At 35.1% G+C, this 26276-nt stretch overlaps 1 protein-coding gene across 1 annotated transcript in view; it reads left to right on the forward strand.

Annotated features, from left to right (window-relative positions):
- Nucleotides 1-26276, forward strand: part of LOC106884341 (glucagon-like peptide 1 receptor) — a 221311-nt gene that overhangs the window by 175080 nt on the left and 19955 nt on the right. The window contains exons 8-9 of the mRNA XM_052970164.2: nucleotides 2180-2240; nucleotides 18772-18841. Of these exons, the coding sequence (XP_052826124.2) occupies nucleotides 2180-2240; nucleotides 18772-18841 (131 nt within the window). The remainder of the gene's footprint in view (nucleotides 1-2179; nucleotides 2241-18771; nucleotides 18842-26276) is intronic.

The raw sequence follows: 26276 nt of genomic DNA on the forward strand, positions 1-26276 counted from the left end.
AAATCCAAATGTGAGGAAGAATATATAAGTCCATCTTGACATAGCGGAGTCTATCAGGCTAGTAATTGATTCTAGACAAAAGTTTTAACTGTCTCAGAATTCTATTGTTTCTTATCTAGTGGTGATAGCAAGGGGACAATTACTTCTAAAGAGAGGGAAGGTGTAAGCAGTATGCATGGGCAAGGCTATAAAAGTATTAGAATCTAAAGGTTTCACTGGTCATAGTAGTATCAGGTCATTTTATTACTATCAAAATGTTGAGGAATTAATGTTGAGGAATTATTGCCCTAGGTATATGGGTCAAATAGGTTTTTTTACTTTTAGTCTGAATAGAGTAACAGTATAGTGGTACAGACAAGAACAGAACTTTAACTAATGTTTACACAATAAGAGGTATGTTAATAAAATAAATAAAATGAGATGTAATTATCTTCCGCAAAAATCATGAAATAATGTCAATATTGAATTCAGGGGCTCTGGATAGGGTGTAAAATTTAAGGATATTAAGTATATAGTGATCATGAACACTATTTTGAATTATCTTTAAAAAAACTTATTAGCTGACGATAAGATAATGATACTATTTAGGAGACACATAGGTAAGCTTTATTTATATAATGTGAATAAAGGATAAAAATTATTATCGGATTTATATTAGTTTATAATAATGTGTTTACTAATGTTTAAGGGACTGAGAAAAGAAAGGATGTTAGGAAATAACAAGGATAATCAATACAGGAATCTGATGATTGATTTAAGTAGATTGGATGTTAAGGATAGAGATCAAGAATATATGTTATAAAGTTTCAATTACCAATATAAATATGTGCTAAATTGATAGTTCTAGATGACCATAATAGAAGTAAAGTACTATAAACTTTGATAACTTTAGTTATCAAAATAAAAGTCCTATTTTTTTAAAAATTTAAAAGTGCGAGTAGAGCAATGCACACATGATACCCTAAGGTCTAATCTATTATTGATTAGATTAGGATTGTTCCTAAGTTTAAAAATTTCATATATTTCCATAGAACACAATTCACATCCATATCTATTATTTCTTTAAGGTTGAGCTTTTCTTATAATTTCCCATTTAAGGCTAAAATTAATACTATTATCTTTTAACTCCCAAATTTTGCTTGCCAAAGTCGTACTATTTGCCTTATGTCTAAGTCTAAATGAAGATTTATGGTTGTATATTCTCTGTTTCAGGTTAATACTATATCCTATATAAATATAATTCTCTGTTCTAGTACTAATGATGCATCTGTACACTACGTTGCGGGTACAACAAAATCAATAGAATTCTGAGACAGTTAAAACTTTTGTCTAGAATCAATTACTAGCCTGATAGACTCCGCTATGTCAAGATGGACTTATATATTCTTCCTCACATTTGGATTTTATGTATGCTCTCTCCCACTTGGATTTAATATGTTGCCACATTTATAATATGCCTTTTTCTGCATTTTCGTGCAGCTGAAGATTGCTCTTCATATTGCATTTAAGGTAATGCTCACATTACTTAAATAAATTGAAGTAGCATGAAACGTAGGTACTGCAATCACTTTTGAAATCCGTGTTGCTTATTATTTGATATATATATATATATATATGGGTCGAATAGCAAAATGTGTACACAACAAAAATAGAGGAATACATATATAGAGGAATATATATATATACAAGCAGAAAACTTGTGCTTTAACTACAGTATGTACTTTATATATATATGTGTGTATGTGTGTGTGTGTGTATGTATAGAGAGAGGAGGAGAGGGGAGAAAGAGAGAGAGGGGGGAGAGGAGAAAAAGAGAGAGAGGTGGCAGCCTCGTTCTTATGGTAAAAAAAACATTCTTCCTGCTTGTGAGTAGCGATTGGGAGAAACACTCGACCGATTGATTGTAGTATTTATGACTACCTTATAATATGTTTTTGTAGTTTTGTGGTTCATGTTGCTAGTTGATATTTCATCGAGTTCAACTCTACTCCACACTCTTCTGGAGTCTATAAAACTGTGCCAGTCGAGTACTGCACTGCAGTTATATCCTTCCCCAAAATATCTAGCTCACTGGTTTCATTAGAAATACTTTTTATTATTGCTAGCGTGTGATTTTATTTTATTTATTTATTTATTTTTTTGCTACAACTTTCTTTAAAATGATATTGATTCTTTTCAGTTTTACCTGTGTTATTCGTCATACCGTGGGTTGTTTTGAGAATCCTAGAAAGTGATCAACAGTGAGTATTAATCTAATGCTGAATTTTATTGTTATTCTACTTTATGAAATCTCACAAATTTACTTACACATATTGGAAAATATAAAGGTGTACATACATATAAGTGAAATATAAACTTAACCAATACCTAAACCCTGTCATATTGCATGTGAAATTTCATTGCGTGTATAGATTTATTTGTTTGACTGGAAAGAGATAAGTGATTGTTATGGGGATAATAGTAATAATGGTACACCCCTCCCAATGACGAGTGATATGTGCTTGTCATTATAAACACTGTCAGTCAGTGTCAGTTTGGTAGAGAGTACGAATTGGACTGTCATACATAGTCGTAGTCTTGTCTAACTAACTATACTGCTATACCGGAGTGTGATAACAGTCAAATGAAAGGATCACAACAGTGGCGACGAGGAAATAAATTCACGATGAATTAAACAAACTCTCAAGAAGTTACGAAATTCACGAAAGTTTTTGTGCGAATTTTACGGGATACAAAATCGTAAAATTATAGAAAATCTGTTGGCCGGTTTGCTCGAGTTGCAAAAAGCAGTAACAACAACTGAAAGAACAATAACAACAACGATTACTATTACAGCAACAAACGCTGCAATTAATGAATAGTGAGTCGTCAGACAATTATGAATGAAAAGATGTTCTCGGCAGATTATGTTGCAAACTCAATAACAGAATTTAAGTATGAACCAGACAAAGGAATTATCTTCGATGCGTACTATAGAAGATACGAACAAATCTTCAATAAAGAGTGCAAAGATTGGGACGACGATATGAGCAATTAAGTACTCCCGAATAAACCTTCTGACATAAGCTTCAAAGATACAATAGACATATTGTATAAAATTTTTAGCGAGAAATGTTCATTGTTCAATACATGCTGGAGATGTTTGAACGTAGAAAAGCACAATGAGGAGGACTACATCACATATGCTGGTAGACTTAACAGAGAATGTGAAAAGTTCAAACTGAACGAATTAACGCCAGATATTTTAAAGTGCCTGATATTTACTCAGAGACTAACTGCATCAAATGATGCAGAAGTAAGAACAAGAATTCTCGCTATGCTGGAAGAAAACCAAGCTGTAACCTTACAAGTGTCAGAAGAGTGTGAAAGAAGAGTAAATCTAAGACACGACACAGAAAATTGAACATAAATATTGCTTCCAAGTGAAACAAGTGCGAAAAAGGCAGGGTAGAAAGCAAGTGTGTACCAAAATACAGTACAAACAGGACAAAAATCAGGACAAAGCCCATGCTTTGCATGTGGAGGTCTACATCTGAGAAAAAACTGTCCATTAAAAAAAGCGGAACGTTTCTGTTATGGAAAAATGGGACACATAAAAGCGCACTGTAAAAGCGCACTGTAAAAGCGCACTGTAAAAGCGCACTGTAAAAGCGCACTGTAAAAGCGCACTGTAAAAGCGCACTGTAAAAGCGCACTGTAAAAGCGCACTGTAAAAGCGCACTGTATTCGAAAAGATTAAAGAATATGGCTTCAAGTTAAAGGTAGAAAATGCGAGTTCTTTCTGAAAACAAATTAAATACTTGGGCCAGATTATAGATAAAAATGGATGGCAACCGAGTCCATCCAGCGCAATTGTGATAAACAAAGTGTGCCCACGCCGAATAATGTTACTATGCTACAAGAATTTTGGGGTTTACTAAATTACTATAAAATTTACATTTCCAATATACACAATGTAAGGGATTCACTCAATGATTTGCTAAGGAAAAATGCAAAATGGTGCTGGGCTGATAAGTGCCAGAAGGCATTTGACGAGTTAAAAAACATTTTAACATCGGACTAACCGTTAATGCATGTTGATTGGATATTATATTGGCTACAGGTGCGAGGGATCACTGTTTAGGAGCTGTACTTCTCCACAAATGTAACGATGGGAGTAAAAAGGTTATAACCCATGCGTCACGATCGGTATTGCCAGCTGAAAGGAACTATAGAAATAGAAAAGGAAGCATTAACAATCATATTTGATGTGAAAAAATTCCATAGATTTATTCATGGTAGAAGTTCTGTCTACAAACGGATCACCACCTACAACTGTCAATATACGGTTCTAAAAAAGGAATACCAACACACACACCTAATAAACTACAGCGATGGGGCACTATATTATTGAATTATGATTACAAAATATTTGCTGTCAAAAAAACTAGGGCATGGCTTGTCCAGACTGATACCGAAACCCTGCAAGCCATTTGGAGATATGGTAATCGCAGCTTTAAGATCAGAAGGAAAATTTTAAAATGTAACGTGGAATGTGATACGCGAATTACCGGTAACCCTAGAAGGCATAAAACGAAATGCGGCAAAGGACAAATTCATAGAAGAAATGAGAAAAATATTGTGGTAAGGAGAAGTAAATAGAAACAGGATTGGTACGAAATGAAACCAAGACGTGAACCTATACTCAATTTGTGATGAGGTACTAATGTATGCACAGTGAGTAGTGATACCTGAATGCTTTGTCGATACATTCAAGTGAGCCCTAAGAAAGTAGAATAAGGAAATCACGGATGAGGTAGCTCTACAACACTTCTTAAGAGTATACCGTGTGATACCAAATGCAAATGCACCAGCAAGTATGTCACCAGCAGAGCTGTTGTTCGCGAGAAAAGTACAATCAGTCTTCGACAAATTTCTACCTGACAAGAAAAGAAAAATTGGAATGGAAAATACAGCAAGATATTTCAAAACTAGTGAAAAGGTATTTGTGAGGATATATAAGAAAGGAAAACAAAGTTGGGAAGATGGCGTAATTACCAAATGCATAGGGAAAGTGCTATACTTCGTAAAAGGAAGAAAAGGGGTATACAAGACACACATGAACTAACTGAAAAGAAGATTCGTTGATAGCGAACTCAAGAGAATGGAAGAACCAATGGAACTGTTATATGATACTTTTCAAGTACCAACACCACTACAAGTAATTGAACCCAGACGCACGAGCGTAAGAAAAAAAATATATACAGAGTTCCTGGAAGTGGTTACCAAACGAAAGAGATATTAAATGTGTAACTATAAAAAAGGAGGAGGTGAGGTGATGTAAAAATTATTGTTATTAAAAGAAATAAAATTACACTCCCTTAGAAAAAAAGAAAAACTTAAAAGGGGTGATGTTATGGGGATAATAGTAATAATGGTACGCACCACTCACGTGTCAAGTGGTATGTGATAGTCATTATAAATATTGTCAGTCAGTGTCAGTGCAGTAGAGAGTACGAAGCAGTCGGTCATAGATAATCGTGGTGTTACTTGTCTAACTAACTATACTGCTATAGCGAGTGGGCGTTATAACAGTCCAATAGAGTATTACAACAGTGACTATTAGTTAGACAAGTGTCAAAAAGTTTATTTTCAATTTCTTTTGTAACGGCTTAGTGTTTGGATGAATACATTGAAAATATTAGAGCTGTAGGTTTGAGAGTTCTACTGATAAAAATGCGTGCGAGAAAGAAGAAAATGGTGAACAAAAAAAATAAAGAGTGATAAATGTGAATGGCATATATTTAAAATTTGACTCCAGGAAAAACCTGGTTCAAAATAACTAGGAACATCGATCAAGAGTAAATAGACTGTAATAAAAAAAAAAACACTTCACCTGGAGAAAGATGAACTGATGAATTTTTATTGATTAAATTTAATATAGTTTTACAGGAACGACAAATCTTTCGATGCATTGAATTTGTGATAATTTGCGTTTTTCCACTTAAAAGTATTTCAGATCTCATTAGTATCTTATGGCCTTTGGTAAAATATTAATGCCGAGATATTCGACTTCCTCGCCCTCAAAAATTATTGTACCTTGTATTAGTTTTTTTTATGTATTTTATACTGTTAACTATTATTTCATGATGGTTTATTAAAATACATACCTTTGCTAGAATCAAGAAAATTTATTTATGCTTCTTCCATAAATATCGTCCCCATCAAATTTTATTCTAAAAATATTGACATCGTTCCAAATAAAAAAAATTAATACTTTATTGAATCTTTTCCACCGTCTGAAAGAAAGTCATTTTATGTAGAATGTCAGTAAGTATTTTTACTTTCGAAAGTAAACAGAAAAGCGTCGAGAACAGTTCTATTGTTTATTAGGTGAAGTGTTTTGTGGTAATATTGCTGTCAAAGTTAAGTGTATTGTTTAAAATAAATGTTTGTACATAGTTTCGTTCAAGTGAATGCCCATGCATTTTTACAACATCCACGTCTAGATATTTTCTGATATTTAGCCAAAGTGCTTGAGAAAGAACATTTCAGCTAAAGCGTTGGTTGCAAGATTACATTTCAATGTATACATGCGATATACTTGTATACCTTTTAAGAAAAAAAAAAAATATATATATATATAACGTTGATATGTACGAGGTGAATTCCAGAAGTTTTCAGACATTTTCAGCAGAGACATTTATTAATTTGAAATTAGTACAAAACTCTAATCTCCTTCAAAGTAGGATCCTCTGACTTCAATGCATTTGTTGTAACGCTCCGGCCACTTCCTGAAGAGTCTATTATCTTCAAAACGAGGTCCCCTTCAGCTTGTGGAACACCTAAAAGTCACAGGCAGGAAAGTTTGGGCCGTAGGTAAGATGTGGGACAGTTTTGATGCCCATCTCTGCCAAACAGCTGGGGTGCCAGGATGCTTGTCACTGAGCACCCAGTTCTTCATGAATAATTCGATGTACAGTTGCCACACCAACTCCAAAGTGTATGCTTATTGTCTTTATAGATACTTGACGGTCTTCATCCAAATAATTGCGAATTTTCTCAAACAGCTTTGATGTTTTGACGTTCTTCAACCCGCCCACACCTCTCATCATCTTTCACCTCTCTACCACCTTTGAACCTCTTATGCCAGTGAACAACAGCCGCTCGGTTCATACAAGTTAGTCCATAAGCAGTGCTGAGCAATTCGCTTCTGTAAATTTATTGCTTAGCAAGATTCTGAATTGTCTTCACGTCCCCATCTGCATTCTTCAAACTAGTCAGCTGTGACAAGCAGTGTTTAGTAGCGTGTGTTTAAAGGTTGTTACAGCCGTCTCCTTCAATCTAGAATAACAAAAGTTGGTAGGTCAGTTTATTAGATGTATAGTAATGATATACTAAAATCAATAATCTAGAACAGTTATGAATGCCTCTCCTAAAAGCTTCTGGAAAGGGCCTCGTATATAACATTTAGAGAAGTGGCGGAATACATATGAACTATCAACACAGGAGTCAAGAATGTACTACCTGCTGAAGGCATTTGCTGTATATACTACTCCGGTGTTTATCTGTTGGTGGAGCGTACATAACTGTCGACAACAACAGTGCCTAGAGATAATCATTAAATTTATGAAGCTGTGAGATGGAGAGAGACATTATCCTTAAAGAAAAGCAGATGACAAAGACAAGAGAGTACATTTTCTGTCGTTCTTTCTCCCAGGGCCAATACAATACATTGCGTTAATATATCATGAGGAATAAGCGTCTTCTATAAAAATAATTATCATCATGATAAATGTTTTCAGGTTGACTGATCTTCACACGTAATTCCACACATTTAAGAAGTTCAAATGACCGAACTCTAAAGAACTAGATATGTTTCCTCCTTTCACACTTTTAGCGTCTTGCTCAAGATCAATTATCATTATAATATTACTGCATTTCGTTCTACAACTTCATATATAACTTGTATCTCGTCACATTTTTATTGATTTTCAATCTTTTTACAAGTTCTCAGATTCATGAAAGAGGTGACATTTATGTTATAATATTCGAAGCATTAGCCCTGTTAGAGATGTGAAATGGCTAAAATTAAGTATCGAAACGGATTTAAAGCAAAAACTGCAGTGTTTATGACCTTTGTTAAAATTTGTAGAGTATTCATATTAGTCGGATATTTTAATGTAACATACTAAGATTATTCACAAAGTTCAATGAACCTTCTTGTTTTCGGATAATGATTAATATGTCAATTATTTTTGTTTTGTAAATGTCTTAATGCAGACCGCATTAGAAAGAAGCTTATTTAATTCACTGATATCAGTTGATAAAATCTGATATCTTATAGATGCATGTGATAACAAAGTATTAATAATAGAAGGCACATAATTAATTTGTCTTGTTTAATATAATTTGTCTTCGTCTAACATTACGAACATTCCCTGCAAATATTCTCTTAAGATTCATTCGTCACCAATTTGATTCCTATACATTCATCTCTTCATTTAGCAGCATCGTTCAAGTAGCATTTATTATATTACCGAAAAGCATTTTTGAACAACAAATATATATCGCTAATGTTATAAAAAGTGTGTTTTGATTTCATAAAATTGCTGCCGTATGTGTGTGTGTGTGTCATAATCAAGCAGGAAATACAACAGTTTACTTTAATACTTAGTACAACAGTTGTCAAGTAGTTGTCCTTAGTATAAATTATTCGTGAATGTAATTTCAAAATTTTCTTTTCTCAACGTTGAATATCAAAAATCTCCGCCGAGGTCGACTTTGCCTTTCATCATTTTCTGGATCGATAAAATGAGTACCAGTTGAGCACTGGGGTCGATGTAATCGAATTATCCGCTCCCTCTAACTTGCTGCTTTGTGCAAAAATTTGAAATCATCATCATCATCATCATTATTATTATTATTATTATTATTATTATTATTATTATTGAGTGAGAGAGAGCAGCGCATGCCATCAAAGTGATTCTAGGGTAAAATATACGAAGCCCAGTATGCCCAACGTAACTACCAGTCTGATAAGGGTATCCCAGGAACACATATCACAACCATATGTCAGCGACATGGTAAATTTCATATCAAGACAAATAGCGCATGACCATGAAGATGGAACCCAGTTAGAATTTTCCTTAAGTCAAATAGCCTATCCCGCTCAAAGATCATTGAATAAGGTTTTTTTTAAGGATGATGAACGAAACATCTATGTTTCCAGAGGCGAATTATTCAAACCCCAAGGAATCCCTCTCAACACATGGCTATGATGCTTCCCCACTACTTCTGCTCGCAGACATACATATCATCGGCCATTAAGAGACATGCTCAACTGGTTATGGTGAAGCAACTGACTCGCAAATTTGTGGTATTGAGCAGGATATTTGCTGTAACCCATTTTTTAAAGTTTTTTACCATGTCAAAACATGTTTTACACATAACATTTCTTATCAGTTAAGATCCAAAGCTATGAGAACCACTGCCTGGTACTGCATCAGGGCATGGCCAGGGCATGGCCAGGGCATGGCCAGGGCATGGCCAGGGCATGGCCAGGGCATGGCCAGGACATGGCCACGGCATGGTACTGCATCAGAGCCACTGCTTGGCACTGCATTAGGACATAGCCACTGCCTGGTACTGCATCAAGGCATGGTCTCTGCCTGGAACTGCATCAAAGCATTGTTATTATTATTATTGTTCATTAGTTTTAATTTTATAACGTGCTTTCACTTCACTACCGGGCGCAGCTCTGTGCGCCTCGGGTATGTGCTGTGGTTTGCTGTGATGCTCTTATGGTTACTGTATTGAAAGTGTTTTGCGTAGGATGTGTGCAGTAGCGCAATTTTCTGTATGTTATATATATTTGTAAGTCCTGGTGTTTTTGTTATGTATTTGTCTGAATATTTTTTTATTATACCTAAGGCACCTACTATGATAGGAATTGTTTCTATTTTTAGATTCCACATTCGAGTTACCTCTATTTCCAGGTCTTTGTATTTTGAAAGTCTTTCCATTTCTTTTAGGGAAACGTTGTCATCTGCTGGTATTGATACATCAATTAGAAAGCATTCTTTTTCTTCATGATCTTTGACAACTATATCTGGTCTATTTGCCTTAATTTCTCTATCTGTGTGTATTGGCATATCCCAGAGTGTGTATTGGCATATCCCAGATAATACTTTCCTAAAGATGTGCACTGTGCCCAATAAGGCTGCTTTTTGCAAGACATCAATCTTGCATGGGATTTCCAGTTGCCTTCAGAAATCTTGAAGTTTCACTGGGATTGAGCCCACTGGTATTACTTTTACATTACCCTCTCGCATTCCATACAGTCTTGCTATTTTCACTTTCACTTCGGAGTACTTGGTGATTTTTTTCAACCTCTTTACTCACAACATTCATGTCATTTGGTATGACTACATCAATGATCTGACAGTATTTGTCTCTCTTATTCAATATGACAATATCCGGCCGACGTTGTTCGGTTACAAGATCCGTCTAAAAACCATAGCCCCACAGTATCATTACTTTTCCATCCTCCTGCATAAATTTACTTGGTACATGCTCATACCAGTTTTCTGTTACTTCATATTGGTATTTACGGCATAAGAGCCATTGAAGATACAAACACACTTTATCAAGGTGGCGCTTGTATTCTTTTTGTGAAAGGCTATCACATCCACTTACCAAGTGGGTCACATTTTCCACACTTTTTCCACAGTGTCTGCATTTCTGGGTGTCAGAAGTTTTATAGATATTATACTTCACTGACTTGGTAGCGAGAGCTTGGTCTTGTGCAGCAATGATCAGGCTTTCAGTGATACGCTTCAAATCACCTCACTCAAGCCATGCCCACGATGCTGTATTATCCTTCACGTTCTGTGTATTCCTTTCAAACTGCCCATGCATTCTCAGTTCAAGAAGGTCTTCTTTTCTTTTCTCCTCAGCTTTTTGGTTAAACTCTTCCTTGATCATTTCATCTGCATTTACATCCATATCTTTCGCGGCATATTGCAGCAGGTCTTCATCACTATCAAATACTCTCCCTTCACTCCTTATACTAATTAGTCCTCTGCCACCATTCTTTATTTTCATATACAGTGTGTTTACGTTTGATTTAGGGTGTAGTGCCCCATGCATCGTCAACTTTCTCGTCCTTCTATTCAGTGTTGATATTTCCTCCTTACTTCATTTGAGGATGGACGCACTATATCTGATCACCGTTAATCAAATTTTTGGCATTCACGTTGGATTTCAACACCATCTTCACCCTTTTCTGATACTCCTCGCTGACCTTGACTTTCATTTCAGCAACACCAAAAATCTGCAGGCGTTCAACGATCCAAAAATGAGGCATCATATCATATCATATGCCTTCTTAAAGTCAATCCAAGCCATAGACATGTTTGTATGATGGTTTTTACAATGCCTTGAAATTTTTTATCGATGACCAGGTGATCCTTGGTACCCTGAAAACTCTTCTTACATCCTTTTTGTTCTCTTGGTAGTATTTCTTCCTGTGCCAGGAAAGTATATGTCTTCGCCGCACATATTCCAGTGAGTACCTTCCAGATTATTTTTAGGCATGCTATGGACGCTAGTTTCCCCACAATATTGCCCCTCTCTTCTATCTTTCATTATAAGTGTTGTCCTCCCAGTCACTATCCACACGAGGACTATAGCTTTCTGGAACACTCATTCAATTCGGTTGGTAGTTTTTCATGCACTGCACGGCGTCTCTTCAGTCAAAAGCCATGAATCCCATCTGGTACGGAGGCTTTCCAGTTAGCCACTTTAACCACTTGTTCTTTCATGTCAACCGTGCTTAGGACAATATTTGTTTCTGTCCTCCTTGTAATTCTATCTTGATAGTTCCTATCCACTTTGCATCCCTTTTATTCACCACATTGTTTCCCCATAATCCACTCCAGAACTCTTTGACTTGATTTGCATCAGGAGCAACATTTTCCCCATTGTCTCCTTCTATCGTTCGGAAGGATTGCTTCGGGTTATTTTTTAACAATCTGTTCTCCTCGAACTGTTATTTCTGTTCACAAATCTCCTGATCTTCTAGGTTTTGGCGATGATCCTCTGTTTTAACTGTTTCAACAAGGACCTCAGACAGACAGTACTTTACGCAATATGCGTTCAGTTCCAAGTAAGGCCGATTTTTGCAATACACGTAAATTGTAGGGCATTCCTAAAGTTTCCAGAAGTTTCTTCAGGTTAAGTGGTATTGAGCCCAATGCTCCGACGACAATGGAGACAACCTTTAAGTTGACTCATGTAGATGCTGCATCTTGGCGATCTCAATTCTAAGAGCATTATTATTATTATTATTATTATTATTATTATTATAAGTTCTGTCATTATTGTTGTTGTTGTTGTTGTTGTATCTTTTGTCTCTAATGTCGTGGTGCCGCCACGATATTGTGACACAATATTTAGATACACTGTACCAGCGTTGTAACAGCAAACAAGATAACGATGCAGCCGCAATAACAACGTAACGATCCAGCAATCTCTTCACGAATCAACAATTCATATTCCAAACGAACAGACCAATCAGCACCTTCCAACTTCACAGCGACCTAATACACAACTAAAACTAATACACAAACTTCATCCCGTCCGCTACTATTCATCAGCGTTCGGTCCAGTCTATTTCTCGCAAAAGGGCGTCGTGGCACTCATCACAGCAGTTATTATTATTATTATTATTATTATTATTATTATTATTATTATTATTATTATTATTATTATTATCATCATCATCATCATCATCATCATCATCATCATCATCATCATCATCATCATTAACACCATTATTATTATTATTATTATTATTATTATTATTATTATTATCATCATCATCATTATCATTGTTATTATTATTATTATTATTATTATTATTATTGGCGAAAATTGGCGTAACTCTTCACAAAGGCAAATAGACAACAAGAAGAGAGCGATGCGATTTGCAATACATAGAGATTGACTCTGTTTATTGACTTGAACGAATTGAACAATATTTCGAAAGATTGTCTGTCTTCTTCGGGTTCAAGATGTAAAATGAAAATTGCGAAATGAGGAGCGAACATAGCTTTCGTAAATTTGTATATCAGCATATTCGTTAACGTTACGAATTAATTTACTTAACCTTTGACATAGGGGATATGTTTCGGAATAAATTTATATGCGTGCATTAAATAAATAAGCGTTTAGTTTTGCTATGAAAATACGCAGATCTCTTCGCAGCACGGAAGAAAGAAAAAAACGTGAGTAGTTTTGATTGTTTTCGAAATCCTCGGCATAGCTCTCATCATCAAATCTACACAAACTGGCGCTCCGTCGGTTGCGACGACGTATGATCTAGTTGACCTCATCAATGTAACAGCCTACACGTAAAATTACCGTGCAAGTGGCTGAACATTCCACAGACACGCGTATCCTTAACCTAGTTCCCATTGAGATTCAGTATGGCATACAGTATGACAAGGCTGGTCGTTTGAACTCATTTTTGTCAGCTAAGAGTACTGGAGCAACGTGAAATAAAGTGTATTTCTCAAGGATACAACGCGTCGCTAGGTATCAAACTCACGACCTCACGATCACGAGCCGAATATCTTAATCACTAAGCAACTTGCCTTCACAATCTACACAAAGACAGATAGATAAATGGCTATGTAGATAAATAGATAGAGAGTGAGTGAGAAAGAGAACGTAACTCACCATCACTTCTAAAAAAAAAAGCCGATGGAGAACAGGCACCGATTTAAAATAATTCACTTATCATTATGTTCGTTGACGAATGTACATGCAGAGAAAGTTGAAATGTACTCCTATTAAACGTTCGCATATAAATAAATTGACAAACTTTTTCCCCATATCAAGGCTGAAAGATATTAGTTTAACGTTATATCTCTTCATGCACAGATTCAATTTGTCTTTTATGCTTACGAGATCGACAAATTAAGAATCAGACCAGTATGGCTGGATTCCAGTGACAGAATGCGCACACACACACACACACACACACACACACACACACATACCTTGTATCTGTGAATGTGTGGTTCTCTTGCATGTTATTTTGTGTGCAAGTTACATATATGTATATATATATAATTATATAAACCTAATTTCAGAAAGAAAAATATAGAAAAAACGGAATGGCAGGAATGATACAAGTAATTTTATACATATTATGATGAAGTGCAATGAGATATCAACTGTGACATATGCCGTATTATCAATTGATTTTGACGTAGTTTTAATTCTCAAATACTGTAATACTATCAATCATTAGTCTGTTCAGTAGCTAATACCCTATTCATCTAAATGATAGATAATCTAGCATCAGATATTGTTTTTGCTTCTTTGTTTTTTTTTCTCCCTCACTTTCGCTCTCTTATTATGTCGCACGCAAAAAGTATTTGCACACACACACACACACACACAAATACACTTGCATATACATACGTATCTATATTTAAATATACACAGGTGCTTATAAGCTGTTGCTCTTGCAGATTTGCACATTTGTACATGCACACATTCACACACATAAATATACATATCTATGTTTATGTGTGCATATGTTTGATTATTTCAATGGGAACAAGAAGAAAAACGGCTAATTCGATATTGAGTAGATACTGAAAGTTGAATGTAGAAAGCAGTGCCTTTATTGAAGCTGAAACCTCCAGAAATCGTTACTTCGATTTTTCCCTTTTCGATATTCAGGGGATAATGAAAGCAAAAAGTGAAACAGTAGAGAGGAGCATGTAAGCATACAAGGCCCTATCTTTTTTTTTAATTTTTTTTTTTTATCAGATTCGTTTCTCAGGCACTTTTCAAATTTATCTTGACGGATGATATATAAGGGGTGATTATGGCCGTATTAGAACTTATTTACAAATATATTCGACATATACTGTATACTGTTTAACTGCGTCAGGACGCCGAACCCTAACAGAGTTATAGTATACCTTCTCATCTACTTTTGTCAGTGAGTGTCCGTGTGTGAAGGCGTATCTACTTGCTGTACGTCACAACAATAGTCATTTACAAGATTCGTTCATATTCATTACACTTTATTCTGAGTCATACTGTCAGGTTTTACGTCAATTATTCTTAACAGACCATTACGTAACTTCACTTGTTTCCTGATATACCTCCTCTGAGATCAATACTATCAATCACAGTCAGTTTTTAGAAACAAGAGAGTCACATGCTTGGACTGCAATAACCTCGCAACACATTTCACGCTTGATAATTTTATATTCTAACTATTTTGTTTACTTATAGATTTGTTGGTTAGAATATGAAATTATCAGGCGTTTGATATAAATCGTTCGGCAAGTTCCGTCGAACTACTGTTATAGTGCCTGGCATCATACCTATGTCCACTGAAGCTTTCATTTAATTTTTTTGTAGTACAGCCAACATAAATCAAGCCGTGTTTGGTGCAGACCGCTGCATACACCAAATGAGAATCTTTACATATCCCACCTTCTATATAAATCATAACATTTCATTCACGATTTGCGATGGAGTTGAATTCACTCATGTTGTTGCTCTGTGAACAGAGCTCATCTGTGTTGGGGCGTTTTTCGGGGCGCAGCGTTCAGAAACTCCAATTCGGCTGTAAACTACATTTTCACATTCATACTACAACTTCCACCACCACCATCCCTCTCTCTCTCTCTCTCTCTCTCTCTCTCACACACACACACACACACACACACATACTCACTCACTCACTCACTCTCATTCTCTCAGACACACACTCACTCATTCTCTCTCTCTCCCTCTCTCCCTCTCTATCTCTCTCTCTCTCTCTCTTTCTCTCTCTCTCTCTCTCTCTCTCTCTCTCTCTCCTTTTCAGCAAAACAAAATGTATGTCCGCATTCAAATTCATTCACCAACGTGCACACACAAATATATACATATGTATGAAAATATATGTGCAAATACAGGGGTTGCACAAAATAATGGAAACACCTTAAAATGTCTTTGGCAGTAATTACAGCTTGAATTCTACAGGTACAAAGTTTGAATTGTTTCCAAAGGAATTTTTGTCCATTCTTCAGCTAAAACAGTCTCCAGTCCTTGTAGTGATGATAGTGGGGGATATCGACTCCTAGGTTGTTTTTTTCGAAAATGCATTATAAATGTTCAATGATAATGAGATCTGGGGACTGTGGTGGCCAGATAAGATCGTCAAGTTCGCTAGAATGTTTCTCGTGCCATTCAGTAACAACTTTAGCTGTGTGAATTGGTGCATTATCATCCTGAAAGATTGCGTTTCCCTCCGGAAACAGTTCCGCAACCATAGGATGAATTTGATCAGATAAAATGCTTAATTAGTCTTGACTATTAATTCTGCCGTGAAGGGAAACCATTGGGCCGGCGAATTTCCAAGACATCACAGATCATCACTGATCCTCCTCCACTCTAGATCATCACAGATCCTCCTCCATGTTTAACAGTTAGAAGACAGTCTGGGTGAAATGCTTCTTTTGGTTGTCTCCACACGTATACTCAGCCAAGGGTCAAAAATAAGGTAACGGATGACTCGTCCGAGGGAATAACATTCTTCCACTGCTCTAGGGACCAATTGTGTAGGTTTTTACTCCACCCTAAACGCTTTGCAACGTTTGGTTTTGAAAGTAATGGTTTTGTGATTGCAGCCCTCCCGTGAAATCCGCCTTTGTACAGCTCTCGGCGAACAATTTTTGTGGAAACTGGGTTCTCAAGGTGGTCATTAAGCTCTGCAGTAATTTTAGGAGCTGTGCTTTTGTGATCCTTTTTAACAATTCGCTTAAGTGTCTGAAAGTTTTGGTTTTCTTCCGGAGATTTGTTTCGACGAGGTTTTCCTTCTTTCGCAAAGGCTGTCATTACTTTCGAGATAGTACTTCTTGATACACCAAACATTTCGGCTATTTTCGTTACGCTAGCACCTGCCATACGAGCACCAACAATTTGAGCTCTTTGAAAGCCTGACAGATCTGTCATGTTAATGAATTTTAATTACTTTTTTCTGATGATAACTGAAAAGAAACAGAAATAATGAATCAAAAACATGAAAATAAACAAGCTTCTGATGGTTTTATAGATATTTCAAAATTACGATGTTATGATGCTAGGTGTTTCCATTATTTTTTCCAAACCCTGTATATATATATATATATATATATATATATATATATATATATATATATTCCACTGTGGGTTTTGTCTCTTAGCTTTTTTTACTTTTGTTTCAACCGTCCAAATTATCTTAAATTATACGTGTATGTGCATACACACACACACACACACACACATACAATAATTTAGTATAGGTATAAATTAAAACGAGTTTAACAAGAATGATGTTGATACGGTGAACAAGTATTAGCAAATTTACCCATAATTCCGTATGTGTATCGTTTTCAATGTTTCTATTTACAGCGACAGATAAAAGAAAGTGTTTTTACATACGAAAAATATTTTTTCCTGTAGCGATTATGAGACGAAGTTGAAGCTTCATAGTATCCTAAGTAGACTCTAAGACAAATGGTAATATCGCCGGTCAGACCATCTGTCGTCTTCTAATCTGCTTTCTCCTTTCTGTTCTTGAGAAGCCTAATTTCACAATGTTGATGTTGGGGTAGTTTGTTACATATCCTAGTGTTCCAATAATTACGGGTAAAAACCTGGTCTTGCAATTCGAGTGGAGTAGCTGTAAATTATCTAACAGGCGTTTTCTTTTTCGCTAAAAGGTGTTTTGTGCCACGTTGCTTTTCTGTTATTTAACTGTGTTGCTGTAGTTGTGACCAGTCATATTACTTGTAGCCAACCTCTGCGTGGTAAAATCAGGTTTGAGAAGAAAATTATTACAATCTTGTATAAAAGCCTCCCTCCATCAATTCATCTGAAGCTCAACTTGTTATCTAATAGGGTTGATAGATGTGGCTCTAAAGTGGTAGATAGTATTTATCGTATTTCCAATGATTAGTCACCTACACCAAACATACGACTTGTCACAACGATCGGTAAGTACGTGTATATGCATGTATTTATAAACGTATGTATGTGTGTCTGTGTGTGTGAAATTACAGAATATATTTTGATCAAGCACTTCCACGGGGCAAGACAGAGAACAAACCCCTATTTTTAAAAGTTAGTACGTTATTGTTTTGTATCCTTTACGAAAACATTCACCCTTTAAATTTCCACATCTTGAAGATGTGCAGCGTTGTTCTAGAGAACATAGTCATTTGATATGGCTTAGGTTTGAGTGAGATAAACTAAAGAACTGAAAAGAATTAATGTGTCTGTAGCGTATGAATTATGCAAGAACTCTTTGTCTCCAATAATTTAAGTCTCTCCGCCTGTTGATCCAGTTGGTATATAACTTATCGTTTCAGTAATAATGCATTTAAAGCCGAATGCGTATATCGTCTAGTCAATTCGCAAACACATCAGCAATCTATCATAGATGTCTTCTTTCACGAGATATTTTTCAAGCAAGTATGTGTAGTTGAGTTTTGGAGTCAAAAACAATATGAGGACTATTTTTATCTTAAAGCTCTAGCGATGTTGTTATGATCTAATATTCAGCTCTATTACTTTTCCATGCTTATTTTATTCTAGATTGCTGTCTACGATATCAAGCCTACAATTCGCGCATGCGCATTTGTGTGTGCGTGTGTGCGTGTATAAAAAGGGTCAACACGTTTTCCATCATTGCAAGTTTTGTATTCATACAAGTTTTTACATATTCCATTTCAGTTGCTGGAATACTCATTTGGACCGAAGAATATTTTGGATTATTCGGGCTCCGTGTGTTATATCAGTTGGGGTGAGTCTCTTAACAGTTTATTTTCAAAACTTATTCATATAAATTATTTTGAAAAATTAAGAAATATAAATACAAAATGCACGAACAATGTCGCAAACAACTGAGAATATAGGGTTTGTATTCGATTATTTTATTTAAATTTGACACATTGGGAAGAAAAAATAGTCACGTGTTTGGTCCATAAAAGAAAGGGATTTGTCAACAATTTAACAAGTTACATTTCTTTTGTCTGGTGTGGGTTCTAACAGTGAGACTTAAGGAGAGTATTTGTGGTCAAGTTGTAAATATTCGGAAAAAAACTCATTCAATTTTTTTTTTAATGTCTATGTAGACGCAGGCGTGGCTGTGTGGTAAGAAGCTCGCTTCCCAACAACATGCTTTAGAATTCAGTCCCTCTGCGTGACACCTTGGGCAAGTGTCTTCAGCTATAGCCTCAGGCCGACCAAAGCCTTGAGTAGATTTGGTAGACGGAAACTGAAAGAAGCCCGTCGTATATGTGTGTGTGTGTGTGTGTCTGTGTTTGCCCCCCACCATCGCTTGACAACCAATGTTGTTGTTTACGTCCCTGTAACTTAGCGGTTCGGCAAAAAAGAACGATAGAATAAGTACCAGGCTTACAAGGAATAAATCCTGGGGTCGAATTATTCGACTAAAAGGGCAATGTTCCAGCATGGCCGCAGTCCAGACTGAAACAAAATAAAAGAATAAAAGAATTGTATTATTTATAATATAATTTATATTGTATATAGTTTTGAAGTAGTAATAGTAAAAGAAAACAGATTATGACAGTATGTATCAAAGAAATATGTACTTAATAGCTATGGACTTCATGAGTTTAAATATGACTGTATGCCGGGGAATCTCACGTTTAGCTGAACCAAATTAAACTTTTCAACAGATGAAAAGTCATTCCTCTCTCCCCACCACCACCGCCACCGCCACAGTATACAAACTCGTGAACTCGTTTCCTCGCACTGTTTTCTTCTCTCCGAATTAAGTTACATGAGTGTATGCAACATCAGGTCTACGAAAGAATTCTTTTTATCAATGAATTTCTAACAGAAAATTAGTTTAAACGAATCATAGGTGAAGGTGTTTTACTGAATGGAGAAAATTACCGCTGGCTTGTATTTCACTTAAACTAGTAGATCGGTAACGATCCAAGGCAGGGCTTTTTTGTTTAGCTGCAGAATTTTAGCACATTAGTTTCTCGTAGTCGAAACACAACAAATCATTTAGTCAAATAGTTCTGAATTATTTTCAGGTAGCAGTGAATTGTGTTCCCTTTAACTTAGTAACCATCTTGATTATTTCCGATGGAAATGTAATTCTGTGTGAAGTATAGGCTTATACATTTTGTATTCCTCCTGCTTCTGCCTCTACCATGTGAGCCATTGTTTCTCCTGACTATTTCTATGTAGATATTACACATAAGCACGCATACATAGATTCATTTTCTTTCGTTTTAGCTTTAGAGGGAATATTTTATTTAGAATTAGAATCAAGCGGTAGTGAGGAAGAATTAAGTTCATTTAAAGATTATCAAGAAATTTTCCTCACCTACATTTCTGAATCTTTCGTGGTTATATCTTAATTTCCCCGATATAAGTATTTTAAATCCATAAATATGAGTATCATTTCTTCTCATACAAATTTTCCGATTGTATATATGGTTAAATATCTTACAGATAACACAGGTCACCGACTTTTGCAGAATGGAGAAGTTTGAAAATACTGCTTACTTGTATTTCATTTAGGACAGTAGATTTATCATTATTGAAGTCATATGTTGAACAGTAATTTTTTATCTGGATAACCTTATTAAAACACTACATATCCTTTGCTTACTTAACTGTGAAAGATTTTGTTGTTAGCAGACAATCGTCTTTAATTTCTTTAGTCACCATCTGCGTGTTCAGAATCAGTGAGGACGAAAAGATAGCCTCTTCGAGAATATATTTTCGAAAAAACTTTTCAGACAGACAAGCCTCACGATACTTTTAGAAAACTAATATAGTAACATTAGGTCAAGAGAACTACCGTAACATTGTTTTATAACAATGCGATACTTCGTTTAGAAAAGCGTTAAAAAATATAATAGAAATCGAAAGCCTTGAAACTACATTTAACGACGTAACTTTCTTAAATTTTATAGGGAATGCTCCGTCGTAGCAAAAGCACAAAAATTATGTAAATTTAAAAATTCTAAGTGAACACCACAAATCATTCACTCAGAGAGTTGTAAAGTGTATCGTAGATATAAGCGAATCCGTGTGTGTGTGTGTGTGTGTGTGTGTGTGTGTGTGTGTGTGTGTGTGTGTGTGTGTGTGTGTGTGTGTGTGTGTGTCTGTGTCTGTGTGTGTGTGTGTCTGTGTCTGTGTCTGTGTGTGTGTCTGTGTGTGTGTGTGTGTGTGTGTGTGTGCGTGTGTGTGTGTGTGCGCGTGTGTTACTTTGTTCTCCCGAGTCATCATCTTGGAATTGTCGATCGAAATGCAACTCATTTTATATGTCAATGTAGAACCGTAAAGTCTGGCAAAAAATAACTTTTACGTTGAAGATATTCTAGCGCAAAAAACAATACAAGAATGCTGGGGAATAAGAAGTTCAACAAGCACGATGTTGATATAGTAATCAATTATGAATAAATTTACCAATAATTCTGTTTCTGTATGAGTTCAAATGTTCCTATTTTTAGTGTCAAGTAAAAGAAAGTAATTTTGGTAAAGGAAATATAATTTCGTGTTTGCTTTTCTGAAGTGAATAATAATAATAATAATAATAATAATAATAATAATAATAATAATAATAATAATAATAATAATAATAATAATAATAATAATAATAATAATAATAATAATAATAATCTCTTTCCATTGTCTCCTTCAATAAAATCTATTTTCCAACAATGCAATGCAATGAAAAAATTGATTCAAATTGTCTATAGACGCTGTCTGGAACTAAATATAATGCATTGAAGAAAAAGCTCAATATTTAGAGGTTTTCTCACCACCTGGGTGTGCTTCCATGGATTGGTCGGTCGATCTCCCATAATAGTAGGAAGTTCAGCAAAGCAACATCATGTGTCTGTATAGAAGTGGCTTGCATTATCCTGATCCATGTATATCCACACCAGGTATCCATAGACATATATCCATAAAATATTCCTACCATAACACACATATCTTTCCAATGACATTCATGCTAGCTATACAGATGACTGCCATACAGTCTTTTTTGGTCGGATGATTTTCCCACAAGGCGTTTTATAATTTATTAGAAATATTTACTGATAACCATCCTAGCTTCTTTTTACATCAGTAATTATGAATTTTGTATCATGAGATATATCTGCAGAATTGAAATGTTTTCTTATAATATTTATGTAGATATGCGAAACCCAGAGAAATCATTTACTATTCGAATGATAGTCTTTCATGAGGTGGGAGTGTACATAAAAGCAATATAGTTATGGAAGGTTGGAGATTTTCCAAGTGATGTAGATCGTATCCCTCTCATTCGGTGCAGCAGCCTGTGACCCACTTGGCAGATTTGGGAATGTTGACATGATTGGTGTGCATGAATTTCCTAAGATGATGTTGATGGTGGCCCACTTATCTATCTCAAAAATGCCCGAATTTTGACCACTTCGTTGACTTTCTGCGAAATACTCAGCGGTATTTCGTTTGTCTTTACGTTCTTAGCTCAAATTCTGTCGCGGTCGACTTTGCCTCTCATCCTTTCAGGGTATATAAATTAAGTACCACTTGCGTACTGGGGTCGATCTAATCGGCTGGCCCCCTTCCCAAAACTTTCGGGCCTTGTGCTTAGAGTAGAAAAGAATATGCCTGTGAATGCGCGGTAGGAAGACTTAATGAGGCAGTAGTCAGAAGATCCAATAGATGTAGAGACATTGATAATTTGGTAAAGGCTTGGTTTAGAAGTGAGAAAGGCTGAAGAGATATTTGAGGTGCCAGTACCCACTTATATGGAGGTGATGGTACTAAGTTTTACGGACAGTACGGAAATATCAAATGTTTAGCTTCCCTGCAGAAGTCCCGACGATGTCAAGGACACAAATGTCAATGACTGCAGAGAGAGAAGGTTTCGCAAGTCGTTGATCTGAAACGACTGCTGGTGGGCCGACCAACCCAAAGTTAGACTTGTAATAAAACTCATCTTCTATTGTTTTTCTTTCTTCGTATTGCCCATAAAATCTTAGGCTCGCATCTCTTTGAATTATAACATATTCTCGATTATTTTCATGATGAACAAATAGATGTAAAAATAGAATCTGAGCCATTGTAACTGAAAGTCCTTTTGCTTAGGTCGACTTCTGAGAGATAAAATAGATGAGTCAATTAGTATTCAAAGACTATATTAACCCTGATAATAGGGGCTAATATACGTCTTGTGTACAAATAATAGGCAGTGTACGGGAGCAATTGTGGACCAAATTTTAAGAATGTCTACAAGAAATAGGGATAAATGTTCAACAAGTTTATCGTTTTTCATAACAGATTTAGTGAGCGAGAAGAGGAAACTACGGTTTATGAATTGTTCTAACTCCTGCCGTACGTTGATATCTGTAAGTAGTCTACTTGATGTTAATAGCTGATTTTGAACCTCTCGTCATTATTTCCTCGTTGAGACACGAATAATAAACTGCAAGAGAAGAGAGTAGTTGATTTTGCGCTAACTTATAGGGCAACCTCTGCAGACGTTAACAAAGGTTTTATTTGTTGTAATGGAAAGTAATATTGTCCACATTATCTAAGGCTCCTGCGTCACACTTAAATAATTCTATATCTAAGAACATTTCCAGCATGAATAAACAGATGGCAATATTAGTGAGAAGAGAGATACAAAACAACTGTAGTTCTTTAAAAAGACAAATTAGACAAAGATTTAGAAGTAAATATGCGATACTGGGGTGAATAGAAAACTAATAATAGTGTGAAGTTCTGATACTTGGCTGAGTCTAATAAGGACAGAAGATGACAATATGAAATGAGATGAGGAAATGTGTCTGTCGAAATAATTTGACTTTTTTTTTTGTAGAATTAATTCCGATGTTCTACTGGATTTTTGACATGTAAAGAAAGAACCTTCAAATTTCTTGGTTATTTGTCCTTTGTTTATAAAATTTTGATGCTAATTTTGTGAGAGATTAAGAAAATGGAAGAGTTTCAATTTTCTGTTTGGCCATATATTGATTATTCAGAGAAACCCTGCTGAAATAAAATAACCTTGAAATGACTTCATTTATGAGTCAGAAGTGCAGAAACAATGTCCTGAATAAAACTTTTAAATAGAAAAATATCAATGAAATCTTACAAGCTATTTTTTTTTCAAAAAACTTTCAATAAACCAAATATCGGTAGCATAACCACGTCTCTGCGCAGGATCAAATTCAATCCTTGCAGTTGTCAAAAGTATATCCATCTCATTTTTCAAATTTTAAATAGTTCATCTAATTTTCCTTTCCAATATTAAACAAGAGTCGCATTTTTCTTTCGGTGAGTAAGACGGGTTAGTCCCAAATAGAATGTCTTTGTCCATAGATCCCTTAGATCAAAGCTGAAAACAATGTTTTGCCTTCCCTTTTAGGCCACAAATGACAATTTTTATACCAGTATCGCAATCGAATCAAGAAAATTCAATCATAAATTCCATATAATTTTGTACATTAAAGGAAAGTACATTTTCTTTCCTTGAACCAACTAATGTCAATGGTAAGTAATTTGATAAAAGAACAAGAATTGTTTTTCTTGTACTCCAAATATGTAAAATTATTCCAGAAGCAAGAAATAGATTGTTAACAGTATTAATTTTTCTCTCCTTAAAGAATTTTTAGCATTCGCACGCAATAAGATACACATTTTCTGTCTCAATGACATTGATGAAATCCTTGATGGAAACAAATGATATGCAATTACATTAAAGTTCATTGAACGCAATCCCTAATACGAGGAATATAATACAATTTCCTTATTGTTTTTATGTACTTCAGATAAATAAGATCCTTTATCAACGCATGCGATTTATTTTATGACATTCATTATATTCGTACGCTGTTAATTTTTGTTTCAACAAGATTTTACTTGTTGAAGTTTATGTGAAATATAAAACTTGACATTTAAATTTAACAGCAAAAACGAATGAACATTTTCTGTCAGAAAATATTATATCAGCATTTATCTTCGAATATAAAAGAGGATTTCGAACATGAAGGATGAAAACGGTTGCAGAAAACCAAGCGTGTGTCAAAGCTTAGCAATTTCATATAAATTTATTGAAAACAATATCAATTTCAGTTAACGAAACTCGAGTCTCATCGAATATTTTTCAAAAGAAATTGATGGAATTTCAATTACTACTATGCAGAAATCCGAAGTAGACCTACAGACGCAACTAATGGGTAAACATTCATAAAAACGTAGAGCACATAATGTTTTGCTTTATCTTAGTTTGATCATTGTTTTCATTTCAAATCTTTCCATGGGATTACTTTATTCAATAACTAAAATAAGACTTAGTCACATAATAATTCCAACCTGGAATTATTTAATAATTTATACATGCTACTCACGTATGTATGTATGTATGTATGTATGTATGTATGTATGTATGTATGTATGTATGTATGTTACGAACGAGAGAGTGTCAGATAACTGATAAGTACATAAGTAAACTAATCATCTATGAAATGTATATCTAATAAACTAGACTTCCGAAATCGATGAAATAAGTACCAGAAGATATATAAAAGTTTTAATTGATTTTTTTTTCCTCCACACAAGATTTATATTTTGCTAATTAGATATAATTGCCTTTGAAACATACAAGAAAATAAATATTTCTTTCATTGAAAGAAGACAATTTATTTCTAAAGAGAATTATAATAGCCTTAATTTAGCTTCCCGAATCAATCCAGAGGAAAACCAAGCAAATTAAAATATATTGATATCTATGAAGAAACAATTCATGACAAATTAATTTGTCCAATCTATTGTAGAACGTTACTGCTATTTATATTCTATAAATATTTAAACATCAAGCAATGTATTGACGATTGCATTACGATAAGGCAGGAAATCCAGTGCGGTACTGCCATGAACGGTCTCTTCTTTTCTAAACCAACTAAATAGTATTTTTGTTTGTAAACATGTAAACTCTGATAAAAGACCAGTAGATAAAGGCGTTTTAGATACGACCACCCCTTTTTAGATAATTTAATATAGCAGTACCTGGTATATCCTTCCCTTTTTTAAATACGTTAAGATGCGATATAGGTGGCAGGAGGATCTGGCTACTATTTCTAACAAGCGAGCAACATCTTAAAAGGATTTCTCTCGTTGACTCAAAATGTATAAAGCTCGATGTTACATGCGGAAGAGAGAGAGTAAAGCTGAAATTTCAGGAAACATAGTCATCA

This window comes from Octopus bimaculoides, chromosome 8, assembly GCF_046866305.1.
Source record: "Octopus bimaculoides isolate indiv1 chromosome 8, ASM4686630v1, whole genome shotgun sequence".
Lineage (NCBI taxonomy): Eukaryota > Metazoa > Mollusca > Cephalopoda > Octopoda > Octopodidae > Octopus > Octopus bimaculoides.